At 40.5% G+C, this 25,905-nt stretch overlaps 2 protein-coding genes across 37 annotated transcripts in view; one reads left to right on the top strand and one right to left on the bottom strand.

The window, feature by feature from the left end:
* Window positions 1–210: 210 nt before the first annotated feature.
* Window positions 211–13,601, bottom strand: LOC145433215 (twitchin-like). The gene is made up of 25 exons (XM_080310224.1): window positions 13,282–13,601; window positions 10,850–11,012; window positions 10,069–10,307; window positions 9,108–9,252; window positions 8,491–8,652; window positions 8,201–8,427; window positions 7,925–8,135; window positions 7,048–7,211; window positions 6,489–6,618; window positions 6,276–6,424; window positions 6,055–6,205; window positions 5,423–5,575; window positions 5,212–5,361; window positions 4,973–5,127; window positions 4,413–4,563; window positions 4,248–4,352; window positions 3,978–4,181; window positions 3,063–3,250; window positions 2,873–2,984; window positions 2,728–2,819; window positions 2,092–2,284; window positions 1,869–1,990; window positions 1,560–1,737; window positions 1,313–1,474; window positions 211–494 (listed from the first exon to the last, which is right to left on the bottom strand). Exons 1-25 carry the CDS (start codon window positions 13,366–13,368, stop codon window positions 322–324), a joined length of 3,966 nt encoding a protein of 1,321 aa, XP_080166350.1. The 5' UTR covers window positions 13,369–13,601; the 3' UTR covers window positions 211–321.
* Window positions 13,602–19,707: 6,106 nt separating this feature from the next.
* The window catches only part of LOC145433210 (von Willebrand factor-like), a 32,131-nt gene continuing 25,933 nt past the window's right edge, over window positions 19,708–25,905 (top strand). Inside the window, exons 1-25 of one of the 36 annotated variants that reach the window (XM_080310185.1) lie at window positions 19,708–19,848; window positions 19,929–19,968; window positions 20,030–20,211; window positions 20,270–20,362; window positions 21,120–21,215; window positions 21,280–21,375; window positions 21,437–21,574; window positions 21,867–21,896; window positions 21,958–21,996; window positions 22,060–22,086; window positions 22,154–22,210; window positions 22,443–22,505; window positions 22,818–22,847; window positions 23,270–23,299; window positions 23,903–23,938; window positions 24,004–24,036; window positions 24,103–24,141; window positions 24,210–24,245; window positions 24,312–24,344; window positions 24,411–24,449; window positions 24,514–24,549; window positions 25,133–25,168; window positions 25,239–25,268; window positions 25,554–25,580; window positions 25,650–25,667. In XM_080310185.1, the coding sequence (XP_080166311.1) occupies window positions 19,791–19,848; window positions 19,929–19,968; window positions 20,030–20,211; window positions 20,270–20,362; window positions 21,120–21,215; window positions 21,280–21,375; window positions 21,437–21,574; window positions 21,867–21,896; window positions 21,958–21,996; window positions 22,060–22,086; window positions 22,154–22,210; window positions 22,443–22,505; window positions 22,818–22,847; window positions 23,270–23,299; window positions 23,903–23,938; window positions 24,004–24,036; window positions 24,103–24,141; window positions 24,210–24,245; window positions 24,312–24,344; window positions 24,411–24,449; window positions 24,514–24,549; window positions 25,133–25,168; window positions 25,239–25,268; window positions 25,554–25,580; window positions 25,650–25,667 (1,342 nt within the window). In that variant the 5' untranslated portion in view covers window positions 19,708–19,790. The remainder of the gene's footprint in view (window positions 19,849–19,928; window positions 19,969–20,029; window positions 20,212–20,269; window positions 20,363–21,119; window positions 21,216–21,279; window positions 21,376–21,436; window positions 21,575–21,866; window positions 21,897–21,957; window positions 21,997–22,059; window positions 22,087–22,153; window positions 22,211–22,442; window positions 22,506–22,817; window positions 22,848–23,269; window positions 23,300–23,902; window positions 23,939–24,003; window positions 24,037–24,102; window positions 24,142–24,209; window positions 24,246–24,311; window positions 24,345–24,410; window positions 24,450–24,513; window positions 24,550–25,132; window positions 25,169–25,238; window positions 25,269–25,553; window positions 25,581–25,649; window positions 25,668–25,905) is intronic. The other 35 variants (XM_080310187.1, XM_080310188.1, XM_080310186.1 and 32 more) reach the window with 35 other exon arrangements.

Below are 25,905 nucleotides of genomic sequence, written 5' to 3'. Positions count from 1 at the left end.
CAATATAATCAAAAAAGAGGACAAGTTCTCTTAAAAGAGGACGTATGGTAACGTACCCTATGTAAGCCTATATACGTATAGTGGGTATTTTGTGGAAAACTAGATCTCTATTTCACTCTACCAATATATAGGCCTTTGTTAAAAATGTCAATCTGATGCGTTCATAGGATCTTTCGGTAGCTATGTCTCTTGAATGGTGCGCCATTGATATTCAATATTCATAGATATATTTCTGTATATATTCATTATATATACATGTGCAAATGCTTTATTTCCATACGTGGATACACTATAGTTGGTTATTCTGCGACACCACTGAGCTTATACGCTCTTTACTGAAAGATTCGCTTCGCAAGATGCTTTTCCGGTAGGATTTTGCGCGCTACACTGGTAGATCCCGGCATCCCGCGGCCGACAGCCGTGGACGATGAGTGTACAGACTCCATAACTATTTTTCACGGAGTATTTGTTATTCGGCTTGATTCTCAATCCATCTGAAAAAATAACAGCCGTTATGAATGACAATAAGCTGTATGGATAAGAGTATCTACGAATACTACTTTCGCAACCGACATATATTGACCCCCTACCCCCCCCACACACACACACATTCGGGGTAGCCTCAGCCCAGCATCCATCATATTTTTAAAAGACAAAGGAATTTTTCTATTCGAGATGCCGAAAGCTAAACGGACCGGGTGTGAGCCGCAAGTTGGTACTGGGACTGAAAGGCCCTAGAGAAAATCTGATTTTCATCGTGATACTGAATCGATGGGTCTCAACTGGGTTCCGACAAAACATGAGCAGAACATCCTCTGAAACATTAAGATACGGCCTACTAAATAGTAGTAGGCCTACATCAGCGTATATATTTGGAATGCCCATGCACCGTCCAGCCGAAACTTGTTTGGAGCAATGGCGAAGTTGCAGAAGTTCAGACGGAAGCCCAAGTCAGTAGCCTATTTACTGAGCAGTTGCAGAAGTTGCGAAATTAATCTCAAAACTCCTTGCATGAACAAACGCAATGTGCAACACGGATACGTCCACCATTTGCTTATGATACTGCAGCAGCAGATATGTACATCGTACATTGTTCGTACAGTCCCAGCCTACTAGGATGGCATTATCGAACTTCAAGAACGTGAGGTGCAAAAAAAGAAACACGACAAATCTTCAAATGCTTTGATGCCAACAATTGGAAGTAATCCTCCTGTCGCAAAATTTCATCTTGAAGTTCTCATGCAGGTCGCATATAACCACTTTTTGCTGCAAGCATCATGCATTTTCTATGGTGGTGGATGGTAAAGCGTACCTTTGTACCAGGTTATTTCCGGCTCCGGAACGCCGCCAACTGCGCAGGTGAATCTTGCCGTACCATGCTCTGTAACTGTCATGGGTTTGAGTGGGAGCTGGAACTGAGCTGGCTTTTGCATGTTCATCTTCTTGTAATTCATTTTATCTATTTTCAGCGGCTCTAAAAACGAGATTAATAAGTTACCGTATCTTTCATGCGCAAGTATCTATGTCGGCTCATGATCAAATGTTATCCATCGGAATACCTCTTTTTTGTATAATCGTCACCAGATTTGATTGGTCTCCCTCGCCGCGACCAAGGTCGTTTTCGGCTATTACTCTGAAGTAATAGGTTTGTCCAGGCCTGAGATTTTTCACCACATAAGAGGTTTGCTTGATCTTGTCTTGGACCGTTTGAAACGATCGAGAATACGCGTCTCGCATCTTGAAAAAAGCTGGCATGATATCACTAATACAGTGGTTGCGTTCTCACTTCAATATTTTGTATGACAATATAAAGCATAGGAAACGACACGGAAATATCGGTTGCCAACAGACCACAGAGATAATGGTACCTGGAGACAATAATGCTTCACGGGATGACCGCCATCGTTCTTCGGAGGTTTCCATTTTATCTCTAGTGTGCCATCTTCGGTCAAATCGCCAATGGTTATATTGCTTGGAGGATCAGGCGTATCTGCATAGGAGAGGATGCATAATAAAGTGGACTGCTGTAGCCTACCAGTATTGTAGTACACTTGTCGCGCGTGAGTGATGGCCGAAAGGACATCAACTAACCTCTCACTTGTAGTTTGATTGGTATTTCAACCGAACCGCTAGAATTCATGGCTGTCACGAAGTAGGTGCCGGAGTCGGATTTTCGCACATTACGCATGATCAATTGCGAAACACCATCTTGTGTTGTTATTGTACATCGTCTATCCAGGTCCACGCCATCCTTGACCCATCTAATAATTGGTGTTGGTTTTCCCTAAAGTTGATATCAAGTTTGTTATTTTCCCCCTAGTAGCGAAGTCGAAGTTACCCCTAAAACATAATTCGCACCGGTCCATGATACCGTGTAACTAAACGCATGATGAATGTGTAACAACATCATGTCAACTATTCGTCACAATTTCTAAAATAAACCGGAATCAATGTCAATTTATTGGAACACCTGAAAATTCCTTGTGGTATGAAATGAAGGACTCCCAGTTTAAACAAATCGCTAATTAAGATACTAAAATATGAAGCAAAACGACGAGTAGGCCTACGTAATACTTTTAAGACGCTTCCCTGTGACGAACCCCACCGATGACTATCTTGAACCAATTAGCTATAAAAGCTTGACAAACTTTTTCACTTAGTAGTGACACATAAAACTTAGTCAAACCATATCGTTATGTCATCGTGTAGCCTACGTTTGCAACTCACGGTTATGGTGGCAACGATTCGGACTGTGCTGTTAGCGTGAAGATCAATTCCGGTTTGCTGCAAACTTTTGTCGATATGTACTCTAGGCTTTTCTAAAGGAAAACATTGACAACGAGGTGGTAGCAAACCATTCATCAATTCTCACCTTGCATTTGCTTCACCTCAATAAATTCCAATTCGTTTGCATCGCCGAATCCCCCATCGTTAACTGTCCTTACGCGGAAACTGTATTTGTCACCGGCATTAAGACGAGATATCTGTAATTACATGTAACAATCGTGCGTACAGTTAAACTTGTTGATAAGAGCACAATCAATCTCTCTGTTTATGTAAACCTTGTATTTGCTGGATCTTATTGGGGAATCGTTGCATGCTGACCAATCAGGCGACCCCTGCCTACATTTCTCCACGACGTAACCGTTAAACGCATATTTGTCCAGATCAGGGGGAGTGTCCCATTCAAGAGATGCTGTTGAGTCAGTCATGTCGGTAACTTTTACTCCAGTAACGGGAGGCGGAAGAGCTGAACATAATACAATGACGCGTAAATGACTCGTAGATTTAGTTATGTTGTAGATGCAAGCAATGCAGCCCAAGACACTTAAGTCACAATGCATGCTTATCATACGTATACGGCATGGTGTCACAATAAGCTCAATCACGCCCCATGTTTCTAATCAAATGGGGATGACATAGCACCCTTTCACATTGCATGACTGACTTTAGTGACTACGCATTAGTCTGTCTACACTTGTTTAAGGGATGAGCTATCATTTTAATCTAATAATCTCCTGACTGACCTAATGTAAGCATGTCGCATTCTGTTGAGCAAGTAGCTAGTGGTCAAAGCTTATACCCTGTTCATTTTTCGTATATATTCGCTCAATATGTATTGCTTGTATATGACAATCAATAATTCTGGTTCCGGATAACACGAATATCGTCTTGATCATATCATCGGTACCAGTCAATACATATCAAGCATCGGATTTTACCGCAAGTGTGCACGTTTTTTCCTCATCGGTTTACAAAAAAATCTTCCCCTTTCTCTCTCTCTCTCTCACTAGCGAACGAATTCAAACATTGGTTGGGGGCGCATGAGACAAGTTACATGACGATACATAATTTATGGCGCCATGATGTATAATAATCGTAACCAAGATTGGATCAAACTGGAACACTTAGTTTCATTCCGCACTATTCTTCAGTCCAGAACAATGACACAATACAATATAGCGGCCAGCACTTACGGATGGGATCCTTGACTGTTATCCGACCGGATGCTTGACTCGGGGGACCATTCCCCGCCTCGTTGTGTGCCAGCACACGGAATTGGTATTCAGAACCCTCCTGCAGTTTCTGCACGGTATATCCTGAGTTTTTCAGGGTCAAATCGTATTCATTCACAGGATTCCAAGCCCTTCTTCCTTGTTTTTTCATTTCGATTAAATAACCTAATATAAATAAAGATCGTGAAATGCTGTAAGATCGGTGCCTTCATTACTGCATTCGATACCTACCATTGATCATGCTACCCCCGTCTTCAGATGGAGTTGACCAGCTAAGAACGCACGAATTTTTAGTGACATCTGTAACCACTGGCACGCCGGGTTGACCTGGTGGTTCTGATACAAAATTTTGTAAAAATACCATATCCGCCTAGTGAGAGTATTGACACGTCATACTGTATTTGTCGTCTGCTAGTACCGGTTCCGTCTCCAAGTAGGCACTAGTTCCTAGTTGATTAAAGGCACTAATTCGGAACACGTACGACGTCCCTTTATCAACGTGGTCGGTGGCGTACTGCAGTTGTTCCCCGGGCAATATCTTCCCAGCCTGCAATGATAAAGTAAAGTAAAAAAATGATAAGTAGTATTATTTCGTCTGGTTAATGAAGTTCATTATTATTTTTATTTTCTTTATCCACATATAATGTTTAGTTTTGTCGTATATTCTGTACTGCACGAATAAGAAATTAATTAATGCTAATTCACGGAGTATTTTGTCCGTATATTTTGAATATTTCCGTTACAATCAGTTTATTTTCGACATCAGTAGGATAGGCCTATACTTCAAATTCCATTAATCGTCAAAATTTGGTTTCACATTTGCATATTACCGCTGTATACGTTTCCCAGTTAGATCACCTTTCTTCATATCACATGTTGGGTAATTCATATTCCCTCAACGCTTACAATACGTATTTTAGTCCAATCTACTCCGTAACACAAGCAGAATAACAAACCCGAATCCATTCACCATCTGGGGAATCTTCTTTTCTCTCAACAAGATACTGCGTGATTTTGGTACCGCCGTCATCTTCGGGCTCTTTCCAGCCAATAACTATTTGTTTGGAAGATGCTTTCAGGACTTTGATGTTAGTTGGAGATCCAGGGGCGTCTGCACAATACAAGCGATACTGTCTATCTAACACCTGGGCGGTTAAATGAATAATGGAGCAAAACGAGAGAGACAGGAAAATACCTTTAACAATAACGTTGAAGGAGGCTTCACATTCCCCCTCACTATTGGTTAGTTTCGCAACGTAGGCGCCACTGTCACTGCGCTGAACGCCACGCAAGACCAAGGTTGCTAAACCACGTTCCACAGTTGAAGATTTGCTTGAATCGTCATCTAATATAAAATGAAATCAATGTAAGCTGACTATTGCAACACTGAGTTGATGTTAACGTACCATTAATTTCGATAGTTTTTCCATTTGCCGCCCATTCGGCTGTCGGCTTAGGTTTTCCTAAATACGGCAGTTTCAGAGTGATGTCATCTCCTGCTTTGTAACTCTGGGGTTCGGCCAAAGTTGCTTTCAGTGAATCTTCTATGGTCGGAGGTTCTTAATACAGTGAATTGATCCTGTCAGCAAATCGTTCTCAAGAAGTCTAGCCTGAATAAGCGACGGCGAAATTCTGGAACATTGGGGGCGTATACATACATATATAGGCCTACATACATACATATACGCCACTCGTTTCCGCAATCGCTCACTATAGTTCGGCAATAATGACGGACAAAACGAGCCGATCTACGTAAAACCAAATCGTTATTTCGACAAATCATATGAAATCAAGTTTGATTTTGGATAATGGAAGTTCATCAATTTCCAGTGTAGAGTATGTGAATATCATAATTCGAATTTGAGGAACACTAAATGGACAGTCGTTGGGAAACTAAAGATCCGTGAGCTGTTAACGGTGGATATAACACCGGCTCACCACATAATAACCAGTCTGGCATCTGAACATAATTACAATCATGAAAATCAAACCATTAGAAATGGGATGCTCACGAGCTCAGGCAACAATTGAAAATCACCTGGGGCATCCATTGCAATTATTGGTTTCGCAGTTTCGACCCAACGTCCTTGGCCAGAAGAATTCACTGCTGCCACTCGGAAATCGTAGCTGGAATCTTCTCTAAGGTCCTTTACCTCCGCAGACAAGTCGCTCACTGATTTATGGGGAACCTGATGCAAAAATTAGACGATGCGGGTTTATGAGACAGAGTCTATGTTTATATGATTGCAATTATATTACTCTTTCCCAATTCCTGCCATCTTCCCTCTTCTCCATGACGTGAGATGTGACAGGACACCCTCCATCATTTGCTGGTTTATCCCAAGTTAGAGAAATGGTGCTTGCCGTTACCTTTCCTACAGTCAGCTTTCCAGGTTGCCCGGGCGGTCCTTTTTTGGATCGAATATGTTTTACTTTTAATATCAAAACAGCACGTATTGATATACGACGTACCTGAGGCTAGTACGGGGGCCGACATAATGGGTTTGCTCTCTCCTTCCTGATTTATGGCCTTCACTCGGAAAGTATACTTAAGTCCCGTGGTTAGACCTTCAACAGTTGCGGCCGTATCTTCTGGACCAACCTGGCGAACAGAAATTTATCATATAAATGCATTATCTCTACCGGTTTTCGGTATCGGATTTATAAAGGTTAGCTTATATTTTGCGCATCCACGAAGCTCCCGCACCCATGTGGTTTCATCGTTCGAAAGAAAACTGATTTTCTTCAGTAGAAATGCATCTATAATTTTTATTTGGTGATGAGTTGGACATGAAATCGGGCACAGGGTTTAGATTTAAAAATATCCGCTCATCTCTGGTAATTTCACCTGTAGAAACTGACTTAAAAATGATCGTCACGTGGGTAATGTTCGTATATAAAGGCATATACCATGGTGACATATGTCTAGCATTTGTTTTCCTTTGACTCAATCTCATTGATTTGTGTTACGGGCGTCATACTATGGATGTTTACAATAATTAGTATTACTGTTAACCAATCAATTCCTCACCTGCAATGCCTTTTCCCAAGCGGATGATTTGGTATCCTTCTTTTCTATGACGTAACCGGTCAAGGGTCTTCCTCCGTCAGACTTCGGTGCCTTCCAAGAAAACGAAGCGTCGCTTCCAGTAACAATGTCAAACTCTACCGGTCCTTGCGGGGGAGATGGAACATCTAGCAATGGTAAAACCAATGTTAATGTTTATAACTCCGTGCTTCTTAAACTTTTTAGACCCCGACCCAAATCTGAGTTTTATTGGTAACCCGCGACCCAAGCCTCACGCATCGAAATATTGTATGGTATGCTACGTTTTTACGGGCATGTATGGGCTACAGGTACAGACAACCAATTGTACGAAACACAGTTCTTTGAATGTAATACGATTGATCGATATGAATATATATTTATTTACCCGCTCTCACTGCGAATTTCCGACCTCTAGACTGGTCTATTGGTGAAATATATACGCATTCTGTCACACAACGTCTTTGACGTATTCATTTTCAAACCACCGGGCTCCCAGTGCTTAGATGACCATGAGTTTGGCCATCTGGTGCTGATAAATTTTAAGAACGCGGCATTGTTTATATATGTATATGTATATGTAATCTATATATGTTTCTATGGCATCATAGCGAGCGATGGAAAGAGTAGAGAGTACGTGTACTATTCGTACAGTCTGGACTCGTATCGCGCTTCCCGGTCAACAATTTTCTATCCTAGCTTTGTCGTTGGCCAATCGCGTTATGAACACTTGCGCGTTTAATTCAGATGAAATAGAACAATGCTATTGGCGCAGTGTCTGTAATGCGATGATTGCTTGCGTTATTTTTTATATTCCGTATGACCAACTACGAACTGTTTTACATTCCAATACGCTACTAACCAATCACTGTTAACTTGAAATTTAATTGTGCGCTGCCAGCTTTATTCTTCAGTGTCAGTCCATATTCTCCGGAATCTTCGGCGCCAACACCAGCAACTGTGAAGGACACCACTTTCTCTCCAGTTTCCGACGATACCTTGCCTTTTGTTGCGAGCTTCTTCCCGTCTTTGGTCCAACTAGCCAGTGGTAAGGGATGACCGACGTACGGGATCTAGAATTTGTCGCATAATTTGAAATCAATATTTTGTAATCAACGATTCGCAGATGTGCCATTACTTTCAGTTTGTAATCCTTCCCAGCTTTTGGAATCTGCTCTTGCTTCAGCTGCTCAACTATTGCGGCATCAATCTCTGGGGGATTCGATGGCGGTTGCACGCTTACGGCTCGCGACTCGAGAGCATCACTAAGTCCGAATTTATTGGCCGCTCGAATGCGGAAGGTGCATCTCTTCCCTACGGGTAGTTCGGGGAGCTGGAAAGCCTTCAGCGACGCGTCGAACTGTCCTATCTGCGATGACATAGACTTTAATCACTTATAATATTTATGTGAAAATAATGTGGTCAAACGTGCCTCATCCCAATTGGATTTTCCAGACTCGCATTTTTCGACGACGTAATGAGTTGTTCCCGGTGGCGCTGCTACCGTTAGGCCAATGGTGAATTTGTTAGCGGACATATTATCGAACTTGATGTTTCCGCCTGGTTTTGCGGGAGCTTCAACAATTTCGACTGAATGAAGAATACATTTTGCTGGGACTTTATATCTGGTGTTGGTGTTGCACGATGTGAGAGGGGCACAGAGCTAATTGATGGCAAGCCATACAAAAACCTGTTAGGTTTAGGACAACATGAGACGCCGCAAAAGGAGTCGCGAATGGTGCAAAGACATAACAGACCGGCCATGCAAAAGATTTGGCCGAAAACGAACTCCGCATGCTGCTGACCGACACCTTCGATATTTGTGATGTCCTGAGCCCGAATATTCCTGTCCCCAAGGAGGCAGCACTTCCTTATGATTTTCTCCCTTATTCACTCCAAACTAACATCGTGTATTACATTCGGAGGGTCAAGGAATTTGTTCACCAATCACCAATCGTGGTAAGCCTTTGGCTACTTTAATTAATGTACGTCGAAAGAACTTTAAGTCGGTTCAAGTTCCTATAGCTATGTATTGGGTGTCATACCTTGTTCTTCGTTGATGGTCATAGTTTGGGATTTCTTTATTGTTTCCCCGGGTACCTCTATTGTTTCGAAATTCACTTCTGACACATCAGACAATGAGACTTCAATAGGTGCTTGGGTTTCTCCGAATTTGTTACTCAACTTTACCTGGAATAAAAGAACGTTTTAGAGCCATCATGATTTGACCAATGATTGACTGTCTAAGGCCGAAAGCAGAGCAACACCAGTAGCCCAGACTTCTCTATAGTGCATTGCATATGCCTTCAGTCAGCGCTATAGTTCAGCGATATATTATAGGCCACTCGAACATGGCTGTGGCGTTGTATTCTATATCCCAGTTGCTCTGAACCCCTGCATCGCGACCAAATCTTGGGTCTTAGAGCCTTCGAAAATGGGTCACCACAACAATCTGGCTTCAATAAGAAGATATCACTTTTTATATATTGAAACATGTGCGAAATTCCAATTTCAATTCAATTTCAATGAATGTGCGCAATTTAGCAATAATTCTTTTTAATTTCAGTTTTCTCGTGTGTTGTTCAGCTTTCTGTGGCATGCACAAGTGCCATCTTGCCTAATATATAATATATTTAACGAAATGGTTATCTGCTCCTTCCATATTAATATCAGCCTATGATATCGGTTATCGGCCTTGTGAGCGTGTCGATAATCTGTATCGGCCTGCAAAAATCAATATCGGTCGACCTCTATTTAAAGATAGTGCAGAGCATCTAAGTTTATTTTTATGATGCATGTAAGTCATCCATTTAAAAACTACCAATCGCTCTCTCGCATCGGCTCTAGGACACGACAGACCGTTTTAGAGCTTTCTGACTGTGAATCAAATCAGTTCCTAAAATCTTATTACGTAATTGCCACAACGTGTTGCATATTCCGTAAAACGCTGACCATGGATACCCCCACAGTCAATTGATCTTGGCTAGTGCAGTGCGTTTTACCTACCTCGTAGGTACCGCAATCTTCTGCGGAAAATCCACTCATGGAAAGCGTGCTGCTGGTTGCAGTAGTTACAATTTTACAACGACTCGATGACTTTATTGCATTGCCGTTGAAGCTCCATTGCGCTGATATAGGTGCCGCCCCGTTAAATGGAACTTTCAGAACCAAATCACCGCCGGTCTTCAACTCCCCCAATGCTTTTGCGCATTTCTCGAATTCAACGGGATCGATCGCTGGTGGCTCTAAAAGACATCACAATATAGATAGGAGAAGGCATTAAACACCCAAGAAAACTTCCGGCCATTTACCGCGAGCGAATTGCCCGTCACTTATTCGGCGCCAAGATTGCCGCAATTGATGACCAAATAACTGTCGCCGACGAAACGCCGTATTTGGGAAAACGACCGTTTGTTGAGATTAGGCCAGGTCAAAATCAAAGCACCACAATCATGGTTATTTGTTGAAATATATTGATTATTTCTAATATCGTTTCTGCCAGGGCCTTTCGTATTCCATGTATAGGCCTCTGGCAAAGCGACTTTCAATCCGTACATCGCAATACGTGAATCGAAAACTCTAAACTGAGATGAGAGGACCAATTTCGCGCCTCTAGAACCTAACAAACCTTAAACCATGCAGCGCAAATTTACATTGTATGTTTTCCGAGTGGGTATCAGAACCTATTGCAGTTTGAATGATTTCCCAAAGTCGAGTCTGAACCCGAGAAGACTCCTAGTTTCAATGCATGTCTGATTAGACCACGGATTGTCAACAATTTCCGTACCGGTTACAATGAGTTTGAACGGAACATTAACTCCGCCTTTCGTCGTTACGAAGGAAATCTCTCCGGCATCCGTTACTTCCGTTTTAGTGATAACGAGGGAATGCTTCGAACCAGTGTGCGATATTATAATCCTGGATCCATCGTCGACCAGCTGTTTTCCATTCTGTTGCAGAATACGCATTCAACAATATAATAAATACAGGGTTTTTTAAACTGGGATCTACGGACGCCTTAGGGATCTGTGAACTAGTTTTAGGGAGTCCGTGAAAGGGCAATGTTGAACTGCATCATCAAGAAACTACAAAGATTATTATCCTTTGCCAATGACACCATGAGGGGTACTGTGACTAGCTTGTCTAGTCAGTAAATATCTTTTTTTAGGTATGTAATAGCCTAAATACAGTCGAGCTTCATGTCAATTTATTTTGGTCATCGGCTTCTGAAACTATGGGGATACGCGCAACCGCCCACCAAACTTGAAGACCTCAGGATTACGGGACCACAATCTGACATATCGACCTCGCCTACCTAGACATGTAGCATTCATTTTGTCGCTTCCTTTTATGTTATGGTTTCTTAAATCTAGTGTGCATGCCTCTTATTTACATGCTATAGGCCAAGATCGGTGTCCGATTAAAAGAGTAGGTCTTCTCCAAATCGTTTCGGCACCCTCCTATCTTTTCATTATATCGCAATCTTGTGGTGTGGTGTATTGATTTGATAAAAAATTAATAAATGATGATGATGGGTCCGCGATCAAAAAAGTTTAAGAACCCCTGAATATACCTTTATAGGTAGAAGAGTCGATTGGGATGAGGACTTGACGTTACGTCTCGGTTGTGGTGAGTTGTGACATTGGGACTAAAAATTATCTAGCAATGACCAAGTCGAAAATTTGGCAATTCGACGAATACAAGTGAACTTTTATCCCTAATTACGATGTCACGCATGTCACATATTTAACGTTTGCGCATGTGTGCATGCTTTGTCTGCGTGAGAGAGAAATGGGTGTCATTATTGCTGTCGGGTTACCCTTTATGCACTGCGCATGCACAATACACATTACACAATTACACACACACCTCTTTTTCTGAAAATTCTAGTGAGTGATTATAACGCATTTCGCTACCGTTATCATGTTAAAACCGTTCATTGAGACATGGCCGATATGATGAAATGACCAGCCTAGTACATGAGCCTGGGCCGCGCTCAATAAAACAATGACTACGATGATTGAACCAATAATAAAAATATGATGACGGGCAAAAAGAAGTAGTGGGTTTATTGATGGGTGAATTATTACTAGGAAAATTTCATGCCCGAAGTGAGGAGCACCAATACTGTAGCACTCAACTATAAATAATATAAACTAGAAATAAAATTGGCTGATTGAAAGTCATTAGTCGGTCAAAATCTGAATTTTCATTATTTTAGATGAAATAAGTGGTTTCATTGATCAGTCAAACTTTCACGCTGGTTTATTCGCGTGTTTCTTCAGCAAAAACGCATGGTTTCGATTAGCTATATAAAAGCTATTCTTGACGGATGCAAAGATATTGTTATTTTTACAGTCACAATTTCGTACGAATGTAACTGTCTAATTGTCCATGTCGGTTTTATCTGTTTTCTTGACCTTGAAGCCATCTAGTTATCTTCTCTACCAGTGGTTCTTAACCTTTTGTCTCCGCGGACCCGCGCGAACCCCCAAAGTTTTAGTTTAAATGTAGTTCTATTATCGTGCAGCCGTCATCTGCCGTGTGCAAATATCAACCGTAGACTAGTGATAAACAGGAACAAATTGACCATTATTGAAAATAACATAATAGCCTACTATTTATGTAGAAACTGGGAAGATTTCTATTATTTCAAATTGAATTCTGTAACTAAATCCGTTTCCGCAACGATAGGGGGTGGCGAATGCAATTTTAACGCGCATCGCTTCTAACGACACCTTTGACTTGAATATGATCGCAACATAAGTGACACCAAAATTGAGAAACCGATTTTTATTGAACATATACCGTCCCGCATAGTCATTTCTATGTAGCAGCTCATGTTGAAGTTATTCTGAAGTAGCGGTTATGCACATCACAGGAGAAAATGGATTTATGCAAACAATCTTTTCACTAACCCCACTGAAACATCTCATAACAGCAATAGGCTATCGGCAATTTGTCAATTAAAATGACTTTGCACAGTAGAATATTTCATCTCAGACTGCCATTCTGTTTATGTGAGTTATGAAGTTTTAACGAAACTGTCTCGTGATTTCTCTAATTGAAAAAAACATGTATCAACCATTTTGCAAATTTGGAGGTTTCGCGGACCCCTATGGTTGAGAGCCACTGTTCTAGACCGATGTATATAAAGATATTATGCATGCACATTCCATACATTTATAAGCACTTATCACTGGCAAACACACTACATACTTGATTCCAACTGCCGGTATAGGACGAATCAGGAAGCTCACACGAAAACGTAGCTTTACCACCTTTTGACACAGTGATATCCGACATGGCTGGCACAGCTCAATCCCAGCACTCGTTATTCACCTGCTACAGTGGAGTAGGCCTATATCTAAAGTTTAGCGATGAAAACTTTTTCATAATATCACGATAATAGCAGATTATAGCTCCGGAAATTCCTAAATTTCTATCATAGTTAACGTCAGTAAATGTGATCTCCTCGCATCCAGAAGACGGGAGACGCGACCATTACTTTATATGGGAACGCTGTGGTATGTTCACAATCCCACGGGAATCGGCCGTTTATTTTAATCTATCCAGCATCGCAATCGAATACTGTGTATGACTTCATAGGAGATTTAATATCAGCAAACGCTCGGTCACGAGTTGTCATCAGGATTCCAATGTTAATCGCATGTGATGATACAGCCTGATTACATTACCGCGTGACGCTACTCGTGTGGCCTACTGGCGGGATAGAATATTTCTTCTTTCTTCGGTAATTGGAGGCAGAGTCTCTGATATACATGACGAACGCGAAACGTCGATTGTCCTCAATTTGACAAGGACACGTTGATACGATACGAGTCGTCAAAGAATCGGTGATGATGTGGTGCACTTCAAATTATCAAGGAAAGAGTTTGACACGAGTCCGCAGTATAAGCCTGCTTGCCAAATACGAATTCATAGCGATGTTCTCATTTGGAAGCGAGGTGCTTCACGGATTTCGACTTCCACTATTCTATTTAGTGTTCCGAAGGTGCAATACAAACACAATGAGTCGTGAGCTCCCGTCGATCTAGGCAGCACGTCAGCGCTAGATAGCTGCGCTTTTGTGATACGAGGTGGTCGTCCTTAAATTTCCTGTTTACATCAATCAATCGTCAGATTATATTATCATCTGACTATAGAATGTAAATGTTTACATTCTATAATCTGACAAAGACATACACACAATGTACAATGCGATAAACAAGACACAAAGACACACAATGAGATGTAATTAACAGATAAGGGGGCGCCCAACGACCAACCAGTTGGAGTCTCTTGAATTGGCATATACCTCGACCTAATTCCCGATGTCTTCCTCGATGTTATTCTTTCTTCGTCGGTCCTTTTTAGAAGCTATTTCTTGCTTTTTTTCTTTCTTTATTGTTTTTTTTTTGGGGGGGGGCTTTTCTGTCGCCGTAAGAACAACGACACATATCACATATGGCAGCGGTGGTCAGTAACGAAGTACTTCTACTTTTTGGAAGTACTCAAGTACTTTTCCTCTACATCTGGTACTTACTCAAGTAGACCTGTTTTTCTCTACTTTTACTTCTACTTGGTAATATTTTGTGATCTGCTTACTTACTTTTCGCTATTTTCAGTTTGTCAAGTAGAAGTAGTTTAATCTCCCAATACGAAAGATAGCCTGAGGAATGTCGGGGCTGTTTTCACGCAGTACCAACATTCAATATTTATGAAAGTCGAGTAAAGCCCAGACATTTTGTTGTGCTTCGCGCACAGTAGTTATGGAATGACAAATATGTTTTCACGAAAGTATCAGTGAATATAATTTAGGTACCTGATTGCTTGGTTCCGCTCACACCGCATAGTCGCCCATATCAAATATTTCATCGCAGTATATATGGCCCACCATAACGTCTGAAACTACCGTTTCGCAATCTAGCAGTTAACTATCATATCGTAATCTAGCAGCCCATGACGTGTCCTGCTAATCTGGAAAATGTGATTTTTTAACGTTACACCGGATTTAGCAGATCACCTTTGAAGCTTTATGGACAAAAGATATGAACTATATTTTCCGCTTTTTAGAGGTGGTATTTGTATTTCACTTTTAATTCCGAGTATCATACTTTAAGTATTACTTCCTTTCAGTTCTTTTGTCTGCAGAACATAGGCCTACACATGTTGAAACATAAAAGCAAGTGTGGTAATGCCCCTATCTTCCGAAAATAAAGCTACACTAAATATGAATTTTACGATACACAATATTTGTTATTAACGTATACTAATCGCGTTAAGTGTTGAAACCGTATCCGATACAGCTTCTCCGTATTGCTCTTTGCCTAAACTTGTGGCCTTATAATATGGGGTAGGGCGCCATGCCATGATATTCTCTAAAACTTGGTCTTCTAGTAAACAAAGGGTTAGTATCGCATTTTCTTATCAATGCCATAATTTGCATCCCATGATGCGAAACAAGGCTTATTCTGTCGAAAATTGATACCTTCTCGGATGCGTCAATACGAATCAAGCTCTCTGTACCTTCAGCATAGCTCAATTTGCAGCTTTTGACAGTCCATCCGAACGAATATTAAGACTATTTTCAAAACTACTTACTTACTTGAGTAGATTTAAAGTCAGTCAATTCTACTTCTACTTTAAGTAGTTTTAGGTTGGTTGTGGAAGAAGTACTTGTAATTTAGTAGATTTTGTCGTCGCTACTTCTACTTCTACGTAAGTAGCTTTCTTGACTACTTTGACCACCTCTGCACATATCTTCATCTCGTCATTGCCACACATTATATAATCTGAATGAAAAACATCAACAAATTTAAGGTATGTAGTTTCGCCAACTATTGCCAGTAAAATTGTTGAATTTTTTTTGTCTATTCAAGTAGAATGCAGTTATAGAAATATTAAGGTAAATGTGATTGGTGATAAGATTTCAGGGTAGTTTTCGGTACACCAGGTGCCAGAAAAACGATAAAAACCAATGCATTCAAGAACGACGCAACAAGAGGAATCCAAAGTATGGCGCGCCACGACGTCGGCAGCAAAACGACACAGAGAAGAATGCATGAAGCGAGAGAAAACGGCGCTGAAAGATGGCGTGGATGGAAGTCCTCCGAAGAGCTTACTCAAAGCAAGAGTCCTACGAACATTACTGTGCGATCGTTTTCGTGGCACAAATTATCCAACTAGACGATAAGCACCAAAATAGTGTGGGTACAGTAAAATAATACCAATTATGCAAGGTGGATATGGATGGGGTATTTCAGAAGATCGTTTTACGGTCTACAGTAAATGTCGCAATAACGTGATACGCTTGTTACGCTCCGTTGGTACATAAATCGATGTCATTCACGAAGGCACTGAAATTCGATAGTGATATATACTTAAAAGGGTGCAATTGAGTGGAAATACTTGACGAGGATATATGTGTATGAACATTGAACAAGTTTTCTATGGTAAGAACCATTGTTGAAATGAAATAATCAAACTGATAATATAATTATTTTCCACCATTTCACTACACACCGATAAAATAAGTCTTCCGGTTGGCTATGTTTCACATAAACCCCTGTTTAGGTGACATTCGATATTTTTGACAGTTACATATAGCACTTGCAGATGGATTTGCCTCGCTGGTTGTGATGAAATGGAGCTAGCCAGCTCAACCACCTGTAGTCTAATAGCTACACAATATGTTATTTTCCTTCAAATGTTGTATTGCGACGCTCTCATTGGAATTTACGTGAGAAGGTATATGTTTGCTGTTGGCGTGGGTCAAATATATCAGGGCGTTTAGGGGAAGATTGATGCTTCATAAATTTGCGAGGTAGATTGATCTTGAAAAGTGTGTGTCAAAGCGAGTTCACAAACTTTTGAACAGTTGACCCTTACGTTCTGCGTAAGTTGCTATTGGTGTAACCGACGATTCTCGAACGTAACACAAAGACTTGTAAGAATCGCCGTCACGACTATAGCCTTACGAGTGGAGACGTTCTTGTGTCATCAAAGTAACTATATGTCACCGGCCTGAGGAATTACTTTTGTTCATTTTTATTGGGGCATTGTCCCTATTTCGACCTCAAACATTACGGTGTGCTTAATTGGTGTCAATCTTCTTGAGATAAACTAATCGATGCGTTCAAGCGTGTCAGTTCGAAAAGAGACAAATTAGACCCGTTTTTTGAGTACTTCTTGTATATCGCGTCTCCTTGTTTTATCCTGGTAAAGTCGCGTGAAAAATATATTGGACGATTATGTCGTCATATTAATCGACACGGGTATGTGAAGATGCTATCCAATAATGCAACTGCAGGATTTAGTCAGTCATATAACTGTGTTTCAGCCAGTCATATAACTTCTGACGAACCAACGTTGATTGAGAGTAGGCTTGCATTTAAAACAAAAATCAATTTAAAACAAACATGTTTAAAACAAAGGCCCTTGTTTAAAACATGTTTTTATTTTTAGCCATGACGTCACGAATATTTAGTCGTGACGTCAAAGTGGATTGGCATTGACAATTAAAAATGTTGGGTAAATATGGCTCCTTCGACGAAAAGGGCTTCCGATCACTGTCGTAAACTGACCAAAAATATCTGTAACCGCAGGACTAGATCGTTATACAGCACTTTTACGGTAGGCGGTGATCATCATCAGAACACCCATTTCGTACCAATGACATAATATCTACGTGCAAAATCTGTTGAACCGACGACGATTTTGAGGCTTACAGCCACCCCACATAATTAGACAAGCTTTGAAGAAAAAAAAAACAGTTTTTTTTTAAAACGCATTTGTTCAAAACACCGTATAAAACATGCTTCAAACAAAGTGTTTTAAAACACCGTTTGTTTTAAATGCAACCCTAATTGGTAGCGGCGTAAAAATCTATTTCCTGTGGTTTCCATGACAATTTCTCTCATAAAACTGACAGTAATCAAAAACTCAACTGCTTGAGTAAGTTGTGCGAGTAGGAAAATCTTACACAAGAAATTCGATCTGTCCTTTTATACTATCTTCTTTACTTTTCATTCAGTCTGGATGCCTCTTTTTTTTACATCGCCTAGGCCAGGTGAGTGAATGATTTCGAAGACTACTCCAAGTCGTTTCGACACCTTCCTATCTATCCTTGTATCGCGGTCTTGTGGTGTATGAAATTGTTAGCAATAAATTGACTGGAATGGAAGTAGAGTTGCTTCGTCACTGTTCAGTAATCACCTCCTCTTAGCAGTCTTGGACATCGGCGAATCAAGCAAAACATACTTTAGTTATTGGAGGAGTATGCGGATAGCAGAAAAGAACAAAATTCTTCACATGCAGAATCTGGTTCATTACTTTGAAAAATTGCGACATAGGTTGATCCTAGTATAGGTAGAAATTGTTTTACGAAACTTGATGATAATGCGTGCACATTACAGAGCAATTCCGATCTGCGGAGTGGGTATTGTGCGGTGTCACTTTTCCCGAGGAAAGCTTACAAATAAATACGAAGTCGAGCAAGTTGCACTATTCGTGTTGCTTGGCTTCCGACTATCATACGATAACACTATTTGTATTACGCATAGAGTGTACCCATATGCCCAATGAACAATTCCGGATAAACAATCCATTTATTGAGTTGTTGTCTTGTAAGGTTACGATAAGACTTATTCTTATTGTCAATAATCGTTTTCATTTCGTAAACTACAATTGCGTCGTTTTGTAGGTACTGATGTTAGTGTACGTACATGGTTGGTCAATAATGTGTTCACCTGTCGTCAGCCACACACTCATTGTGCCAGTAATTTCCTGAAAAAATCGCACCGATGTTTGGAAACATTCGTCTATACTCTTTGATCAAGGTAAGCTACTACTCCTTTCTCAAATTTTTGTGACGCAAAGAAATATGCGGACTGACAGCGTCAAGATGTGAGTTCGTTGATTATCATGTTTGCGTAGAGACACCCTTGCGTAGTTTTACTTCTTTAGGAAAATGTATTTGAAAGAAATCGCCGGCAATATGAGATTATGTTGTACAAAGGCGTCAACCAAGTTTGACTCGTCGGCTTTATGATATAGCAATCGACGAATTTTATCATTCTCAATTTTTCTGTTGGCCACATTGAGCCAATATTGACTCTTGCCATGCTTCAAGAGTCTGGGACCTCGAAAGGTTATGCGAATTAATACAACTTGCGTTACCTAGGCGTATCCCGGCTTCCCGGTGAAAAACAAATATAGGCATTGTGCTTGAACAAGATGCTCTGTAAATTCCGTAGCGAAGTTTTGCTTTATAAGTAAATATATAATGTCTTGCGATGAGAATAATAGCGTATTACTTTACTAGTGACTGTCACAAACGCCAAAATCCGCTCGTTGGCTGGGTCGGAATCGTTTGGTTGGTGGCTGTGTTCAAATTCGTTGAGTAGGTTTCCCAACAGGATATCGGGGATTGCTCCTTTTATTGGCTAATTTTAAAATTAAATCGTAACGAGGAGATACATGTACGAATTTAGATTAACGTAATATTATTCTGGAAGGTATATACTCGTGAAACTAACGACCACGAAAGGCATTTGGTATTCTTTTATGTAGTGACCCACATCACGGCGCGTTCGTATTACTTTTCATTGTGGATTATCAACATCTTCATATTTTCATGAGCAGCTGGATAGTCGCTCCATATATTGTTTTTCTGTGTATGGTTCACCAACAAGTACTCGGAAAGCAAAGAGGGCGTTAGGAACGTGATGAAGTTTTCTTTAATTTTTACTGCCATTTTGGCAATCTCCATACTCCATTCCACTTGTAAGTATCCTGAGATCCGATCCGACTAATGATATACAGACACGCTTGACTATAACCTATATATTCCTTTTCGTGTAAAGCTGCTTTAAAAAAGACGAAAAGAACGAAGCGGAACGTAATGTAAGCGATATGTTCTCTGCCCACAAGATGAAATCCACTAAGTCGCCTCTCATTATTTCAGAAAAATCCCGGATCTACCAGACTCTATGCAGCATGTCCCTGATCAAGTCCAGCACCAGACGCAAAGTCAGACGCAAACCCAGACGATAACGTGCAACCCGGCCTGTTCCGAGCACGGCGTGTGTGTCGACGTGAACAAGTGCAACTGCGAAGAAGGATGGACTGGTGCTGCCTGCGATGCATGTGAGATACCTAATGTAGATAATACCAATCATTATTTGATATGAAATATTTTGCTTAGTTCATTGTACCAACGAGTGCGTGAACGGCGTATGCACGGGTCCCGACACCTGCAGTTGTTCTGAAGGCTGGAAAGGTGATGCGTGCGAAGAAGGTATGTCGAAACTGTGGTCTAGGTGTTGAGTAAGGTACATTGTCAAATACTGGCGTGTCAGGTGCATAAGGCACAAATTTGATTTCAACCAACCTACTCCTGTGTCGTAACTAGGGCTGAGCACAACGATTCGTGTACTCGAATCTGAATGGAGTATTAATTATTATGAGTCTAGTCGAGTAATGAGATTATACGCTCATTGCCGTTTTTAAACGTCCATTTATCAACAAGAATTATAATTTCGACTCTATTTAACAATGTGTAATTCTTGAAACCGCGAGCACTAAACTGGGCAGTGGGCACGGTGAAAAATACGAAATTATCAATGTTGTGATGTAGAACTAGCTATGTATTCTATATTATAATACAAACGTCCTCGATTCGAAGTTTAAAGGTAAAACAAAGATTTGATGACAAGATATGCATACGAAACTATTTCAGCATGGCAACAAAATATTCAGAATAGAAAGTTAAGCCGTGAAAACTGACGCCATTCATCGGTGGTGTCGGTGAATTCAAATAGCAGCTACCTTTCCAAGCTGGACAATTCTACACAGGACGATACCGGATAATTTTATGGACGTATGTCAATAGAACGTGTCATGACTTGTGCATTATTGCATGTTCTCATCATTCCCTGAGAGCTATAAGCTGTTAACTCTATATGATAGGTAGTGATTCCGCGTAAAGTCCGTAACAAGCAAAGTAAAATTCATTCCTCAAAGATAGATGTAATGGTAGCTATCGCTATTTACAGCTGTTTGCCGCAAGCCATGTCTCAACGGCGGTACTTGCGCCAGTCCGAACAAATGCAAGTGTCCTGCTGGATACGGCGGAGAAATTTGCGAAACTCGTAAGTGAATGATCGCTAATTAGCCTGTCACAATCTTACTTAACGATGCCTGTCATATATGAAGCTACTTGCGGCGATGGATGTCAACACAACGGCACTTGCACCGCTCCGGACGTATGCTCCTGCCCTGACGGATACAGGGGGGAATTGTGCGAAATACGTGAGACTTTGTAGTAGGCATGTAGGAATCAATGATTGCTAAGATTTACGGCGGTGTTCAGCTTTGCCTGAAGAATGCGTTTTCCCGTTCGAATTCAACGGGAAAATGTACGAAGACTGCACCAAAGATGGATCTATCGATGGGGAGTATTGGTGTTCCACCACGACCATTTACCAAGGAGTTAGGAAAACCTGTACCGGTGAGTGATTGCATGGCTCTTGACTATACCCCGACAGGATCGCGTTGATCTTGATTGGCTCCGCGGCAGCCGTGGAGTGTGTTAAGTTAGGTTGAGTAGGTATATTTTGCGCAACTATAGATTACTGTAATAAGATCAGTCAAGGTCTGCAAAGTTTAGCTTACACGGACAAACATGCGGGTTTTTACCAAGATATATTTTCCTATCATCAAGATTTATAGACCTATCGTGCTTGCCATTGTCCCGATTTCACTGCTTCGCGTTATTAATTCGTCATCCTGGTTGCTTTCAGCGTATCCGTTGCCTGGCATGATTGTTGCAGGTATAATTTTTCATCACATTTTGCATGATTTTCGTAATATTTCACGTTGGCTTTCTTTCAGTTCATAAGTCAGGCCATACAAAAGAGGGCCTCGGCGAAGGTAATTTCATCGTTTTAAATTCGACCACGAGCTCCTCATTCAATCTATCACATTAATTTTCAGGGATTGTACTAGAAAGCAGCGGTGCTGGTAATAATATTGTGAATTCTAGGTTGAAGATTATGAATTTGATGTTAGTGTTTAATTGTACAAATAGGAGTTTTGGCTGTAGAGGGAAGCGCAGAGGCAGCGATTTCAGAGGGTAGCGGGACTGGTAAATATCAATCTTTCCACAAGGGAGTGTTTACATTGATATTGTATCAAACGTGCGTGTGGATCGAGATTACCTATTGATATGCACCACATTACAGCTTCATACCTCACACTAAATTGTTGTATTATATTCTGTATTATTAATGGTGATTCGCCCGTGCGTTTTGATTCCTCATCAGTGTAAATAGACCTTGATATGGTAGGAAACACACAATATCGCCTCAAAATTGTAGGTTTATCGCGTTTGGATGGTAGCGGTGGAGCTGAGTTCGCCGATATTGAGGGCAGTTCCACTGGTGAATACTATAGTTATTTTAGACGTCTTGTAGTGACATACGATACGGTTTAATGTTCGCGGAGCAGGTGGAAGTAACAGTTCACTGAGTGTACTCGTACATTTTTGAATCGTGATAAGCCAGTTTGTCACTAAGTTTCATGAAAATCAGTGCGCGTTTTCCTATATGTCCTGCATGCGATTTGTAATTCTTAAAATTCGTGTTCAACATCTGTTTTTGTCATCGATTTGATTGCCAATTCCTAATTTTACACGCTTTCTTTCCGGATTTAGTAATCCACTTTGCTAATTAGTCATCTATGTAATATTCCAGGCCACGTGGAAGCTGGAATCGGCTCCCAAGGTGAATAATTTAAATATTTATACGGGTAGTCTGTGAGTTGGCTTTTTGCGATCGAAAAAATATTCTGGCTTGCTCTAATTTGGATATAATGTATTTTCGATATATATGCATATTTATTAATGATCGACAATATTAAACTTCGTTTTCGCACTCTTCGATTCAAAACTTCAGAATCTAAGCGACGAGAATTAAACGCTGATATGCTCCAAAATACATCTAAAATCCTTGCCGATTCTCATAATCAATTTTGTTCGATCAACTACAAAGATGGTTACATACTTTCTTAGTATATCTGTTATAGAATCTCTTAAATAGTAAAATAACATTTACCGTAACATGGACTTGTTTACCGATACATCTTCTGTTGCGCATGCTCGTGCCATATCACTGCAATAAGTTTTTGTAATTTTTCATTCATCCAGGATTGCCAGTTTTCGAAGGAAGCGCCCACGGTACGGTATTTGTACACTGTACAGTATTACGTCTGTTAACCTTTTGCATGCCAAACATGACATTGTGTAATTCATGAATATTCATGATCATAATCAATTCCTTCAATTGATATAAGCTATGAGGTTGATTTGTACATCTACTGAAAGTCAGAACTATTGTTTATTTGATTTTCGTATCTCAAAGTATACATATCGGTGCGCGTATATAGTGCTGAATACACACTTAGGTCACTCAATTCAAATTCCTCTCTGTAAAGGGAACGACGATTTTCTCAATTGTTACGCAACAATGCAGTAAATATCGTGTTATTAACGTGGAGAGAACAGTAGCGAAAAACAGTCGATATCATCCTTCTCTCAGTTCAAGTCTTCTGAGATCCAAATCCGAAAGCTTTGAATCCGAATCCCATATGAATTGATCCTTGCCCATTACGAAACTTAGATTATGCACAGTCGCCGGCTTACTCATTGATTCAGATGCAAATCTACAGTCCACATTCACACTTAATCCTTATGAGTAGGGCCTACAGTAGTATCGAGTAGTTTGTCAAATCATCTATCTACGTCTTACGACGTACATTCTGACCAGACTATCAATTACAGGCTTGCCGGAAATAGAATTGGAGGGCAGTGCTCAGGGTAAAACAATCTCCTTAACTAAGTCGGCATATATTGATGCATGAATTTATCAATTTCAATCACAGACGTATCCCTGATAGAAGGCAGCGCTGTGCACGGTATTCATTGCAATTTCTCATTCATTCTTATCACAATTTTATGTGTTACTAATTGAACATTTCCAGGCTTGCCAGATATTGAAATGGAAGGCAGTGCAGCGCAGGGTACATACATATATTTGTCCACTTTGAGACCTGGTGTTCTAAATCATATCATGTTTATTAATTTACAGGCCTGCCACAAATCGAAGTGGAAGGCAGCGCACAGGGTAAAATAATCTCGTTAACAGACTCTGTATTTATTGATGCATGAATTTTATCAATTTTCATCGCAGACGCATCCCTGATAGAAGGCAGCGCTGCGCACGGTATTCATTGCAATTTCTCATTCATTCTTATCACGATTTCTCGTGTTACTAATTGAACATTTCCAGGCTTGCCAGATATTGTATTGGAAGGCAGTGCAGCGCAGGGTACATACATTTGTCCATTTTGAGGCCTGGTGTTCAGAATCATATCATATTTATTAATTTACAGGCCTGCCACAAATCGAAGTGGAAGGCAGTGCACAGGGTAATCTCTTTAATTCTTGATTAATCGTATTTTTCAATTGTACAGTGTTTCTCCCGTGTTCGATCTATGCAAACAGTATCTTCGCGTTTTCGAATCGATACAAACTCTGCGTAATCGCAAATTCCTAGCTATAATATCTCGGTTGAACTTGGGAAGTCTCACTTAAAATATACCGTGTTATGCTCTTGCTCGTGTGCATTGTGCAATGTAATGTAATCGAGCGACATCAAACCCATAATATTACGCTGCGACACGGATCATTGACTTGAATCCCAAAGCTACAGTTCATCGAGATGGTCGCATAAGTTCTAAAGCATTTTATGTATGCTTGAGCATGGCCTACTAAGTAGGCCATGGCTTGAGTAATAACTCGATGACTATAATCAAATAAATCTGAGTGGTCAGGTCATGTCATTATTTTGTTACGGGACATTATTCAATTCAACTCGCTTTCACGGGACCCACAATTACAATCACTTGATTGTTTTACGCTGGTTCATTTCTATGCGTTCATTGATTGTGCAAATATAATTTTCATTGCCTGCCTATTTATTCCGTGTTCTAATCTATTTGTCGGATTCAGATGCGCTGTTACCTGGCATTGAAGGTAGCGCCGCAGGTAATTATTTCATGAGCATGCACTGTTAATAATTATGCATTCATCAAATCATCCAATATTCCCATTTTAGGCCAGTTCGGAAGCGAAGGTAGTGGTCAAGGTAATATGACTTTCGCGTTGAAATGGGGTGACACCGAAATATTATTACCTTGAAAAGGACAAGTTGTATTATTGAAATATATTAGATAACCTGATACATTTGTATGCTGTATCGATTTGATCTATAATTATAATCTGACTTGATCTTGGTTGTTTCGAAACATTTTCTTCGTCCGCGTGCGCCCGAATTGCGTTTTCGTGTGCTGTGATTTGCTATCCAATTTTATCACATGCGATCATCTGTAATTGGTGCGTTTTTCCATTTCATGCGCGATCGAAATTGCAGAAGATCAGATCGTCAAAGGCGATGAAGGTGCAGTTTATCGCTGCAATACTTTCCTATCGCGTGTCTAATTTGTGTTCCTAATTTTTTCATGTATAGGTGAATCGAGCGGTGCAGGTAATGTTCTAATTTATCATCAATATTATGCTAACCGTGCATGTACACTTGAACGTACAGTTGTATACAGTAATGATTTGAGCGGAAGGCAAGCCTCGACGATCATTTCTATAAAAAGGCATTCAGTTTACTATGACGGCAGCGAGTAGTAAGATATAATAATATAGTATCGTTCGAATCCCGGTTTATATTATTGCGGGTGTGATGGAAGATGACGATAATATTCTAGACTTGGTAT

Source organism: Botryllus schlosseri, chromosome 2 (assembly GCF_051294905.1).
Source record: "Botryllus schlosseri isolate E-star chromosome 2, Bs_hap1, whole genome shotgun sequence".
Taxonomy (NCBI): Eukaryota; Metazoa; Chordata; class Ascidiacea; order Stolidobranchia; family Styelidae; genus Botryllus; species Botryllus schlosseri.
Note: the sequence above shows the minus strand (reverse complement) of the source record. Positions and strands in the feature narration are given on the sequence as shown.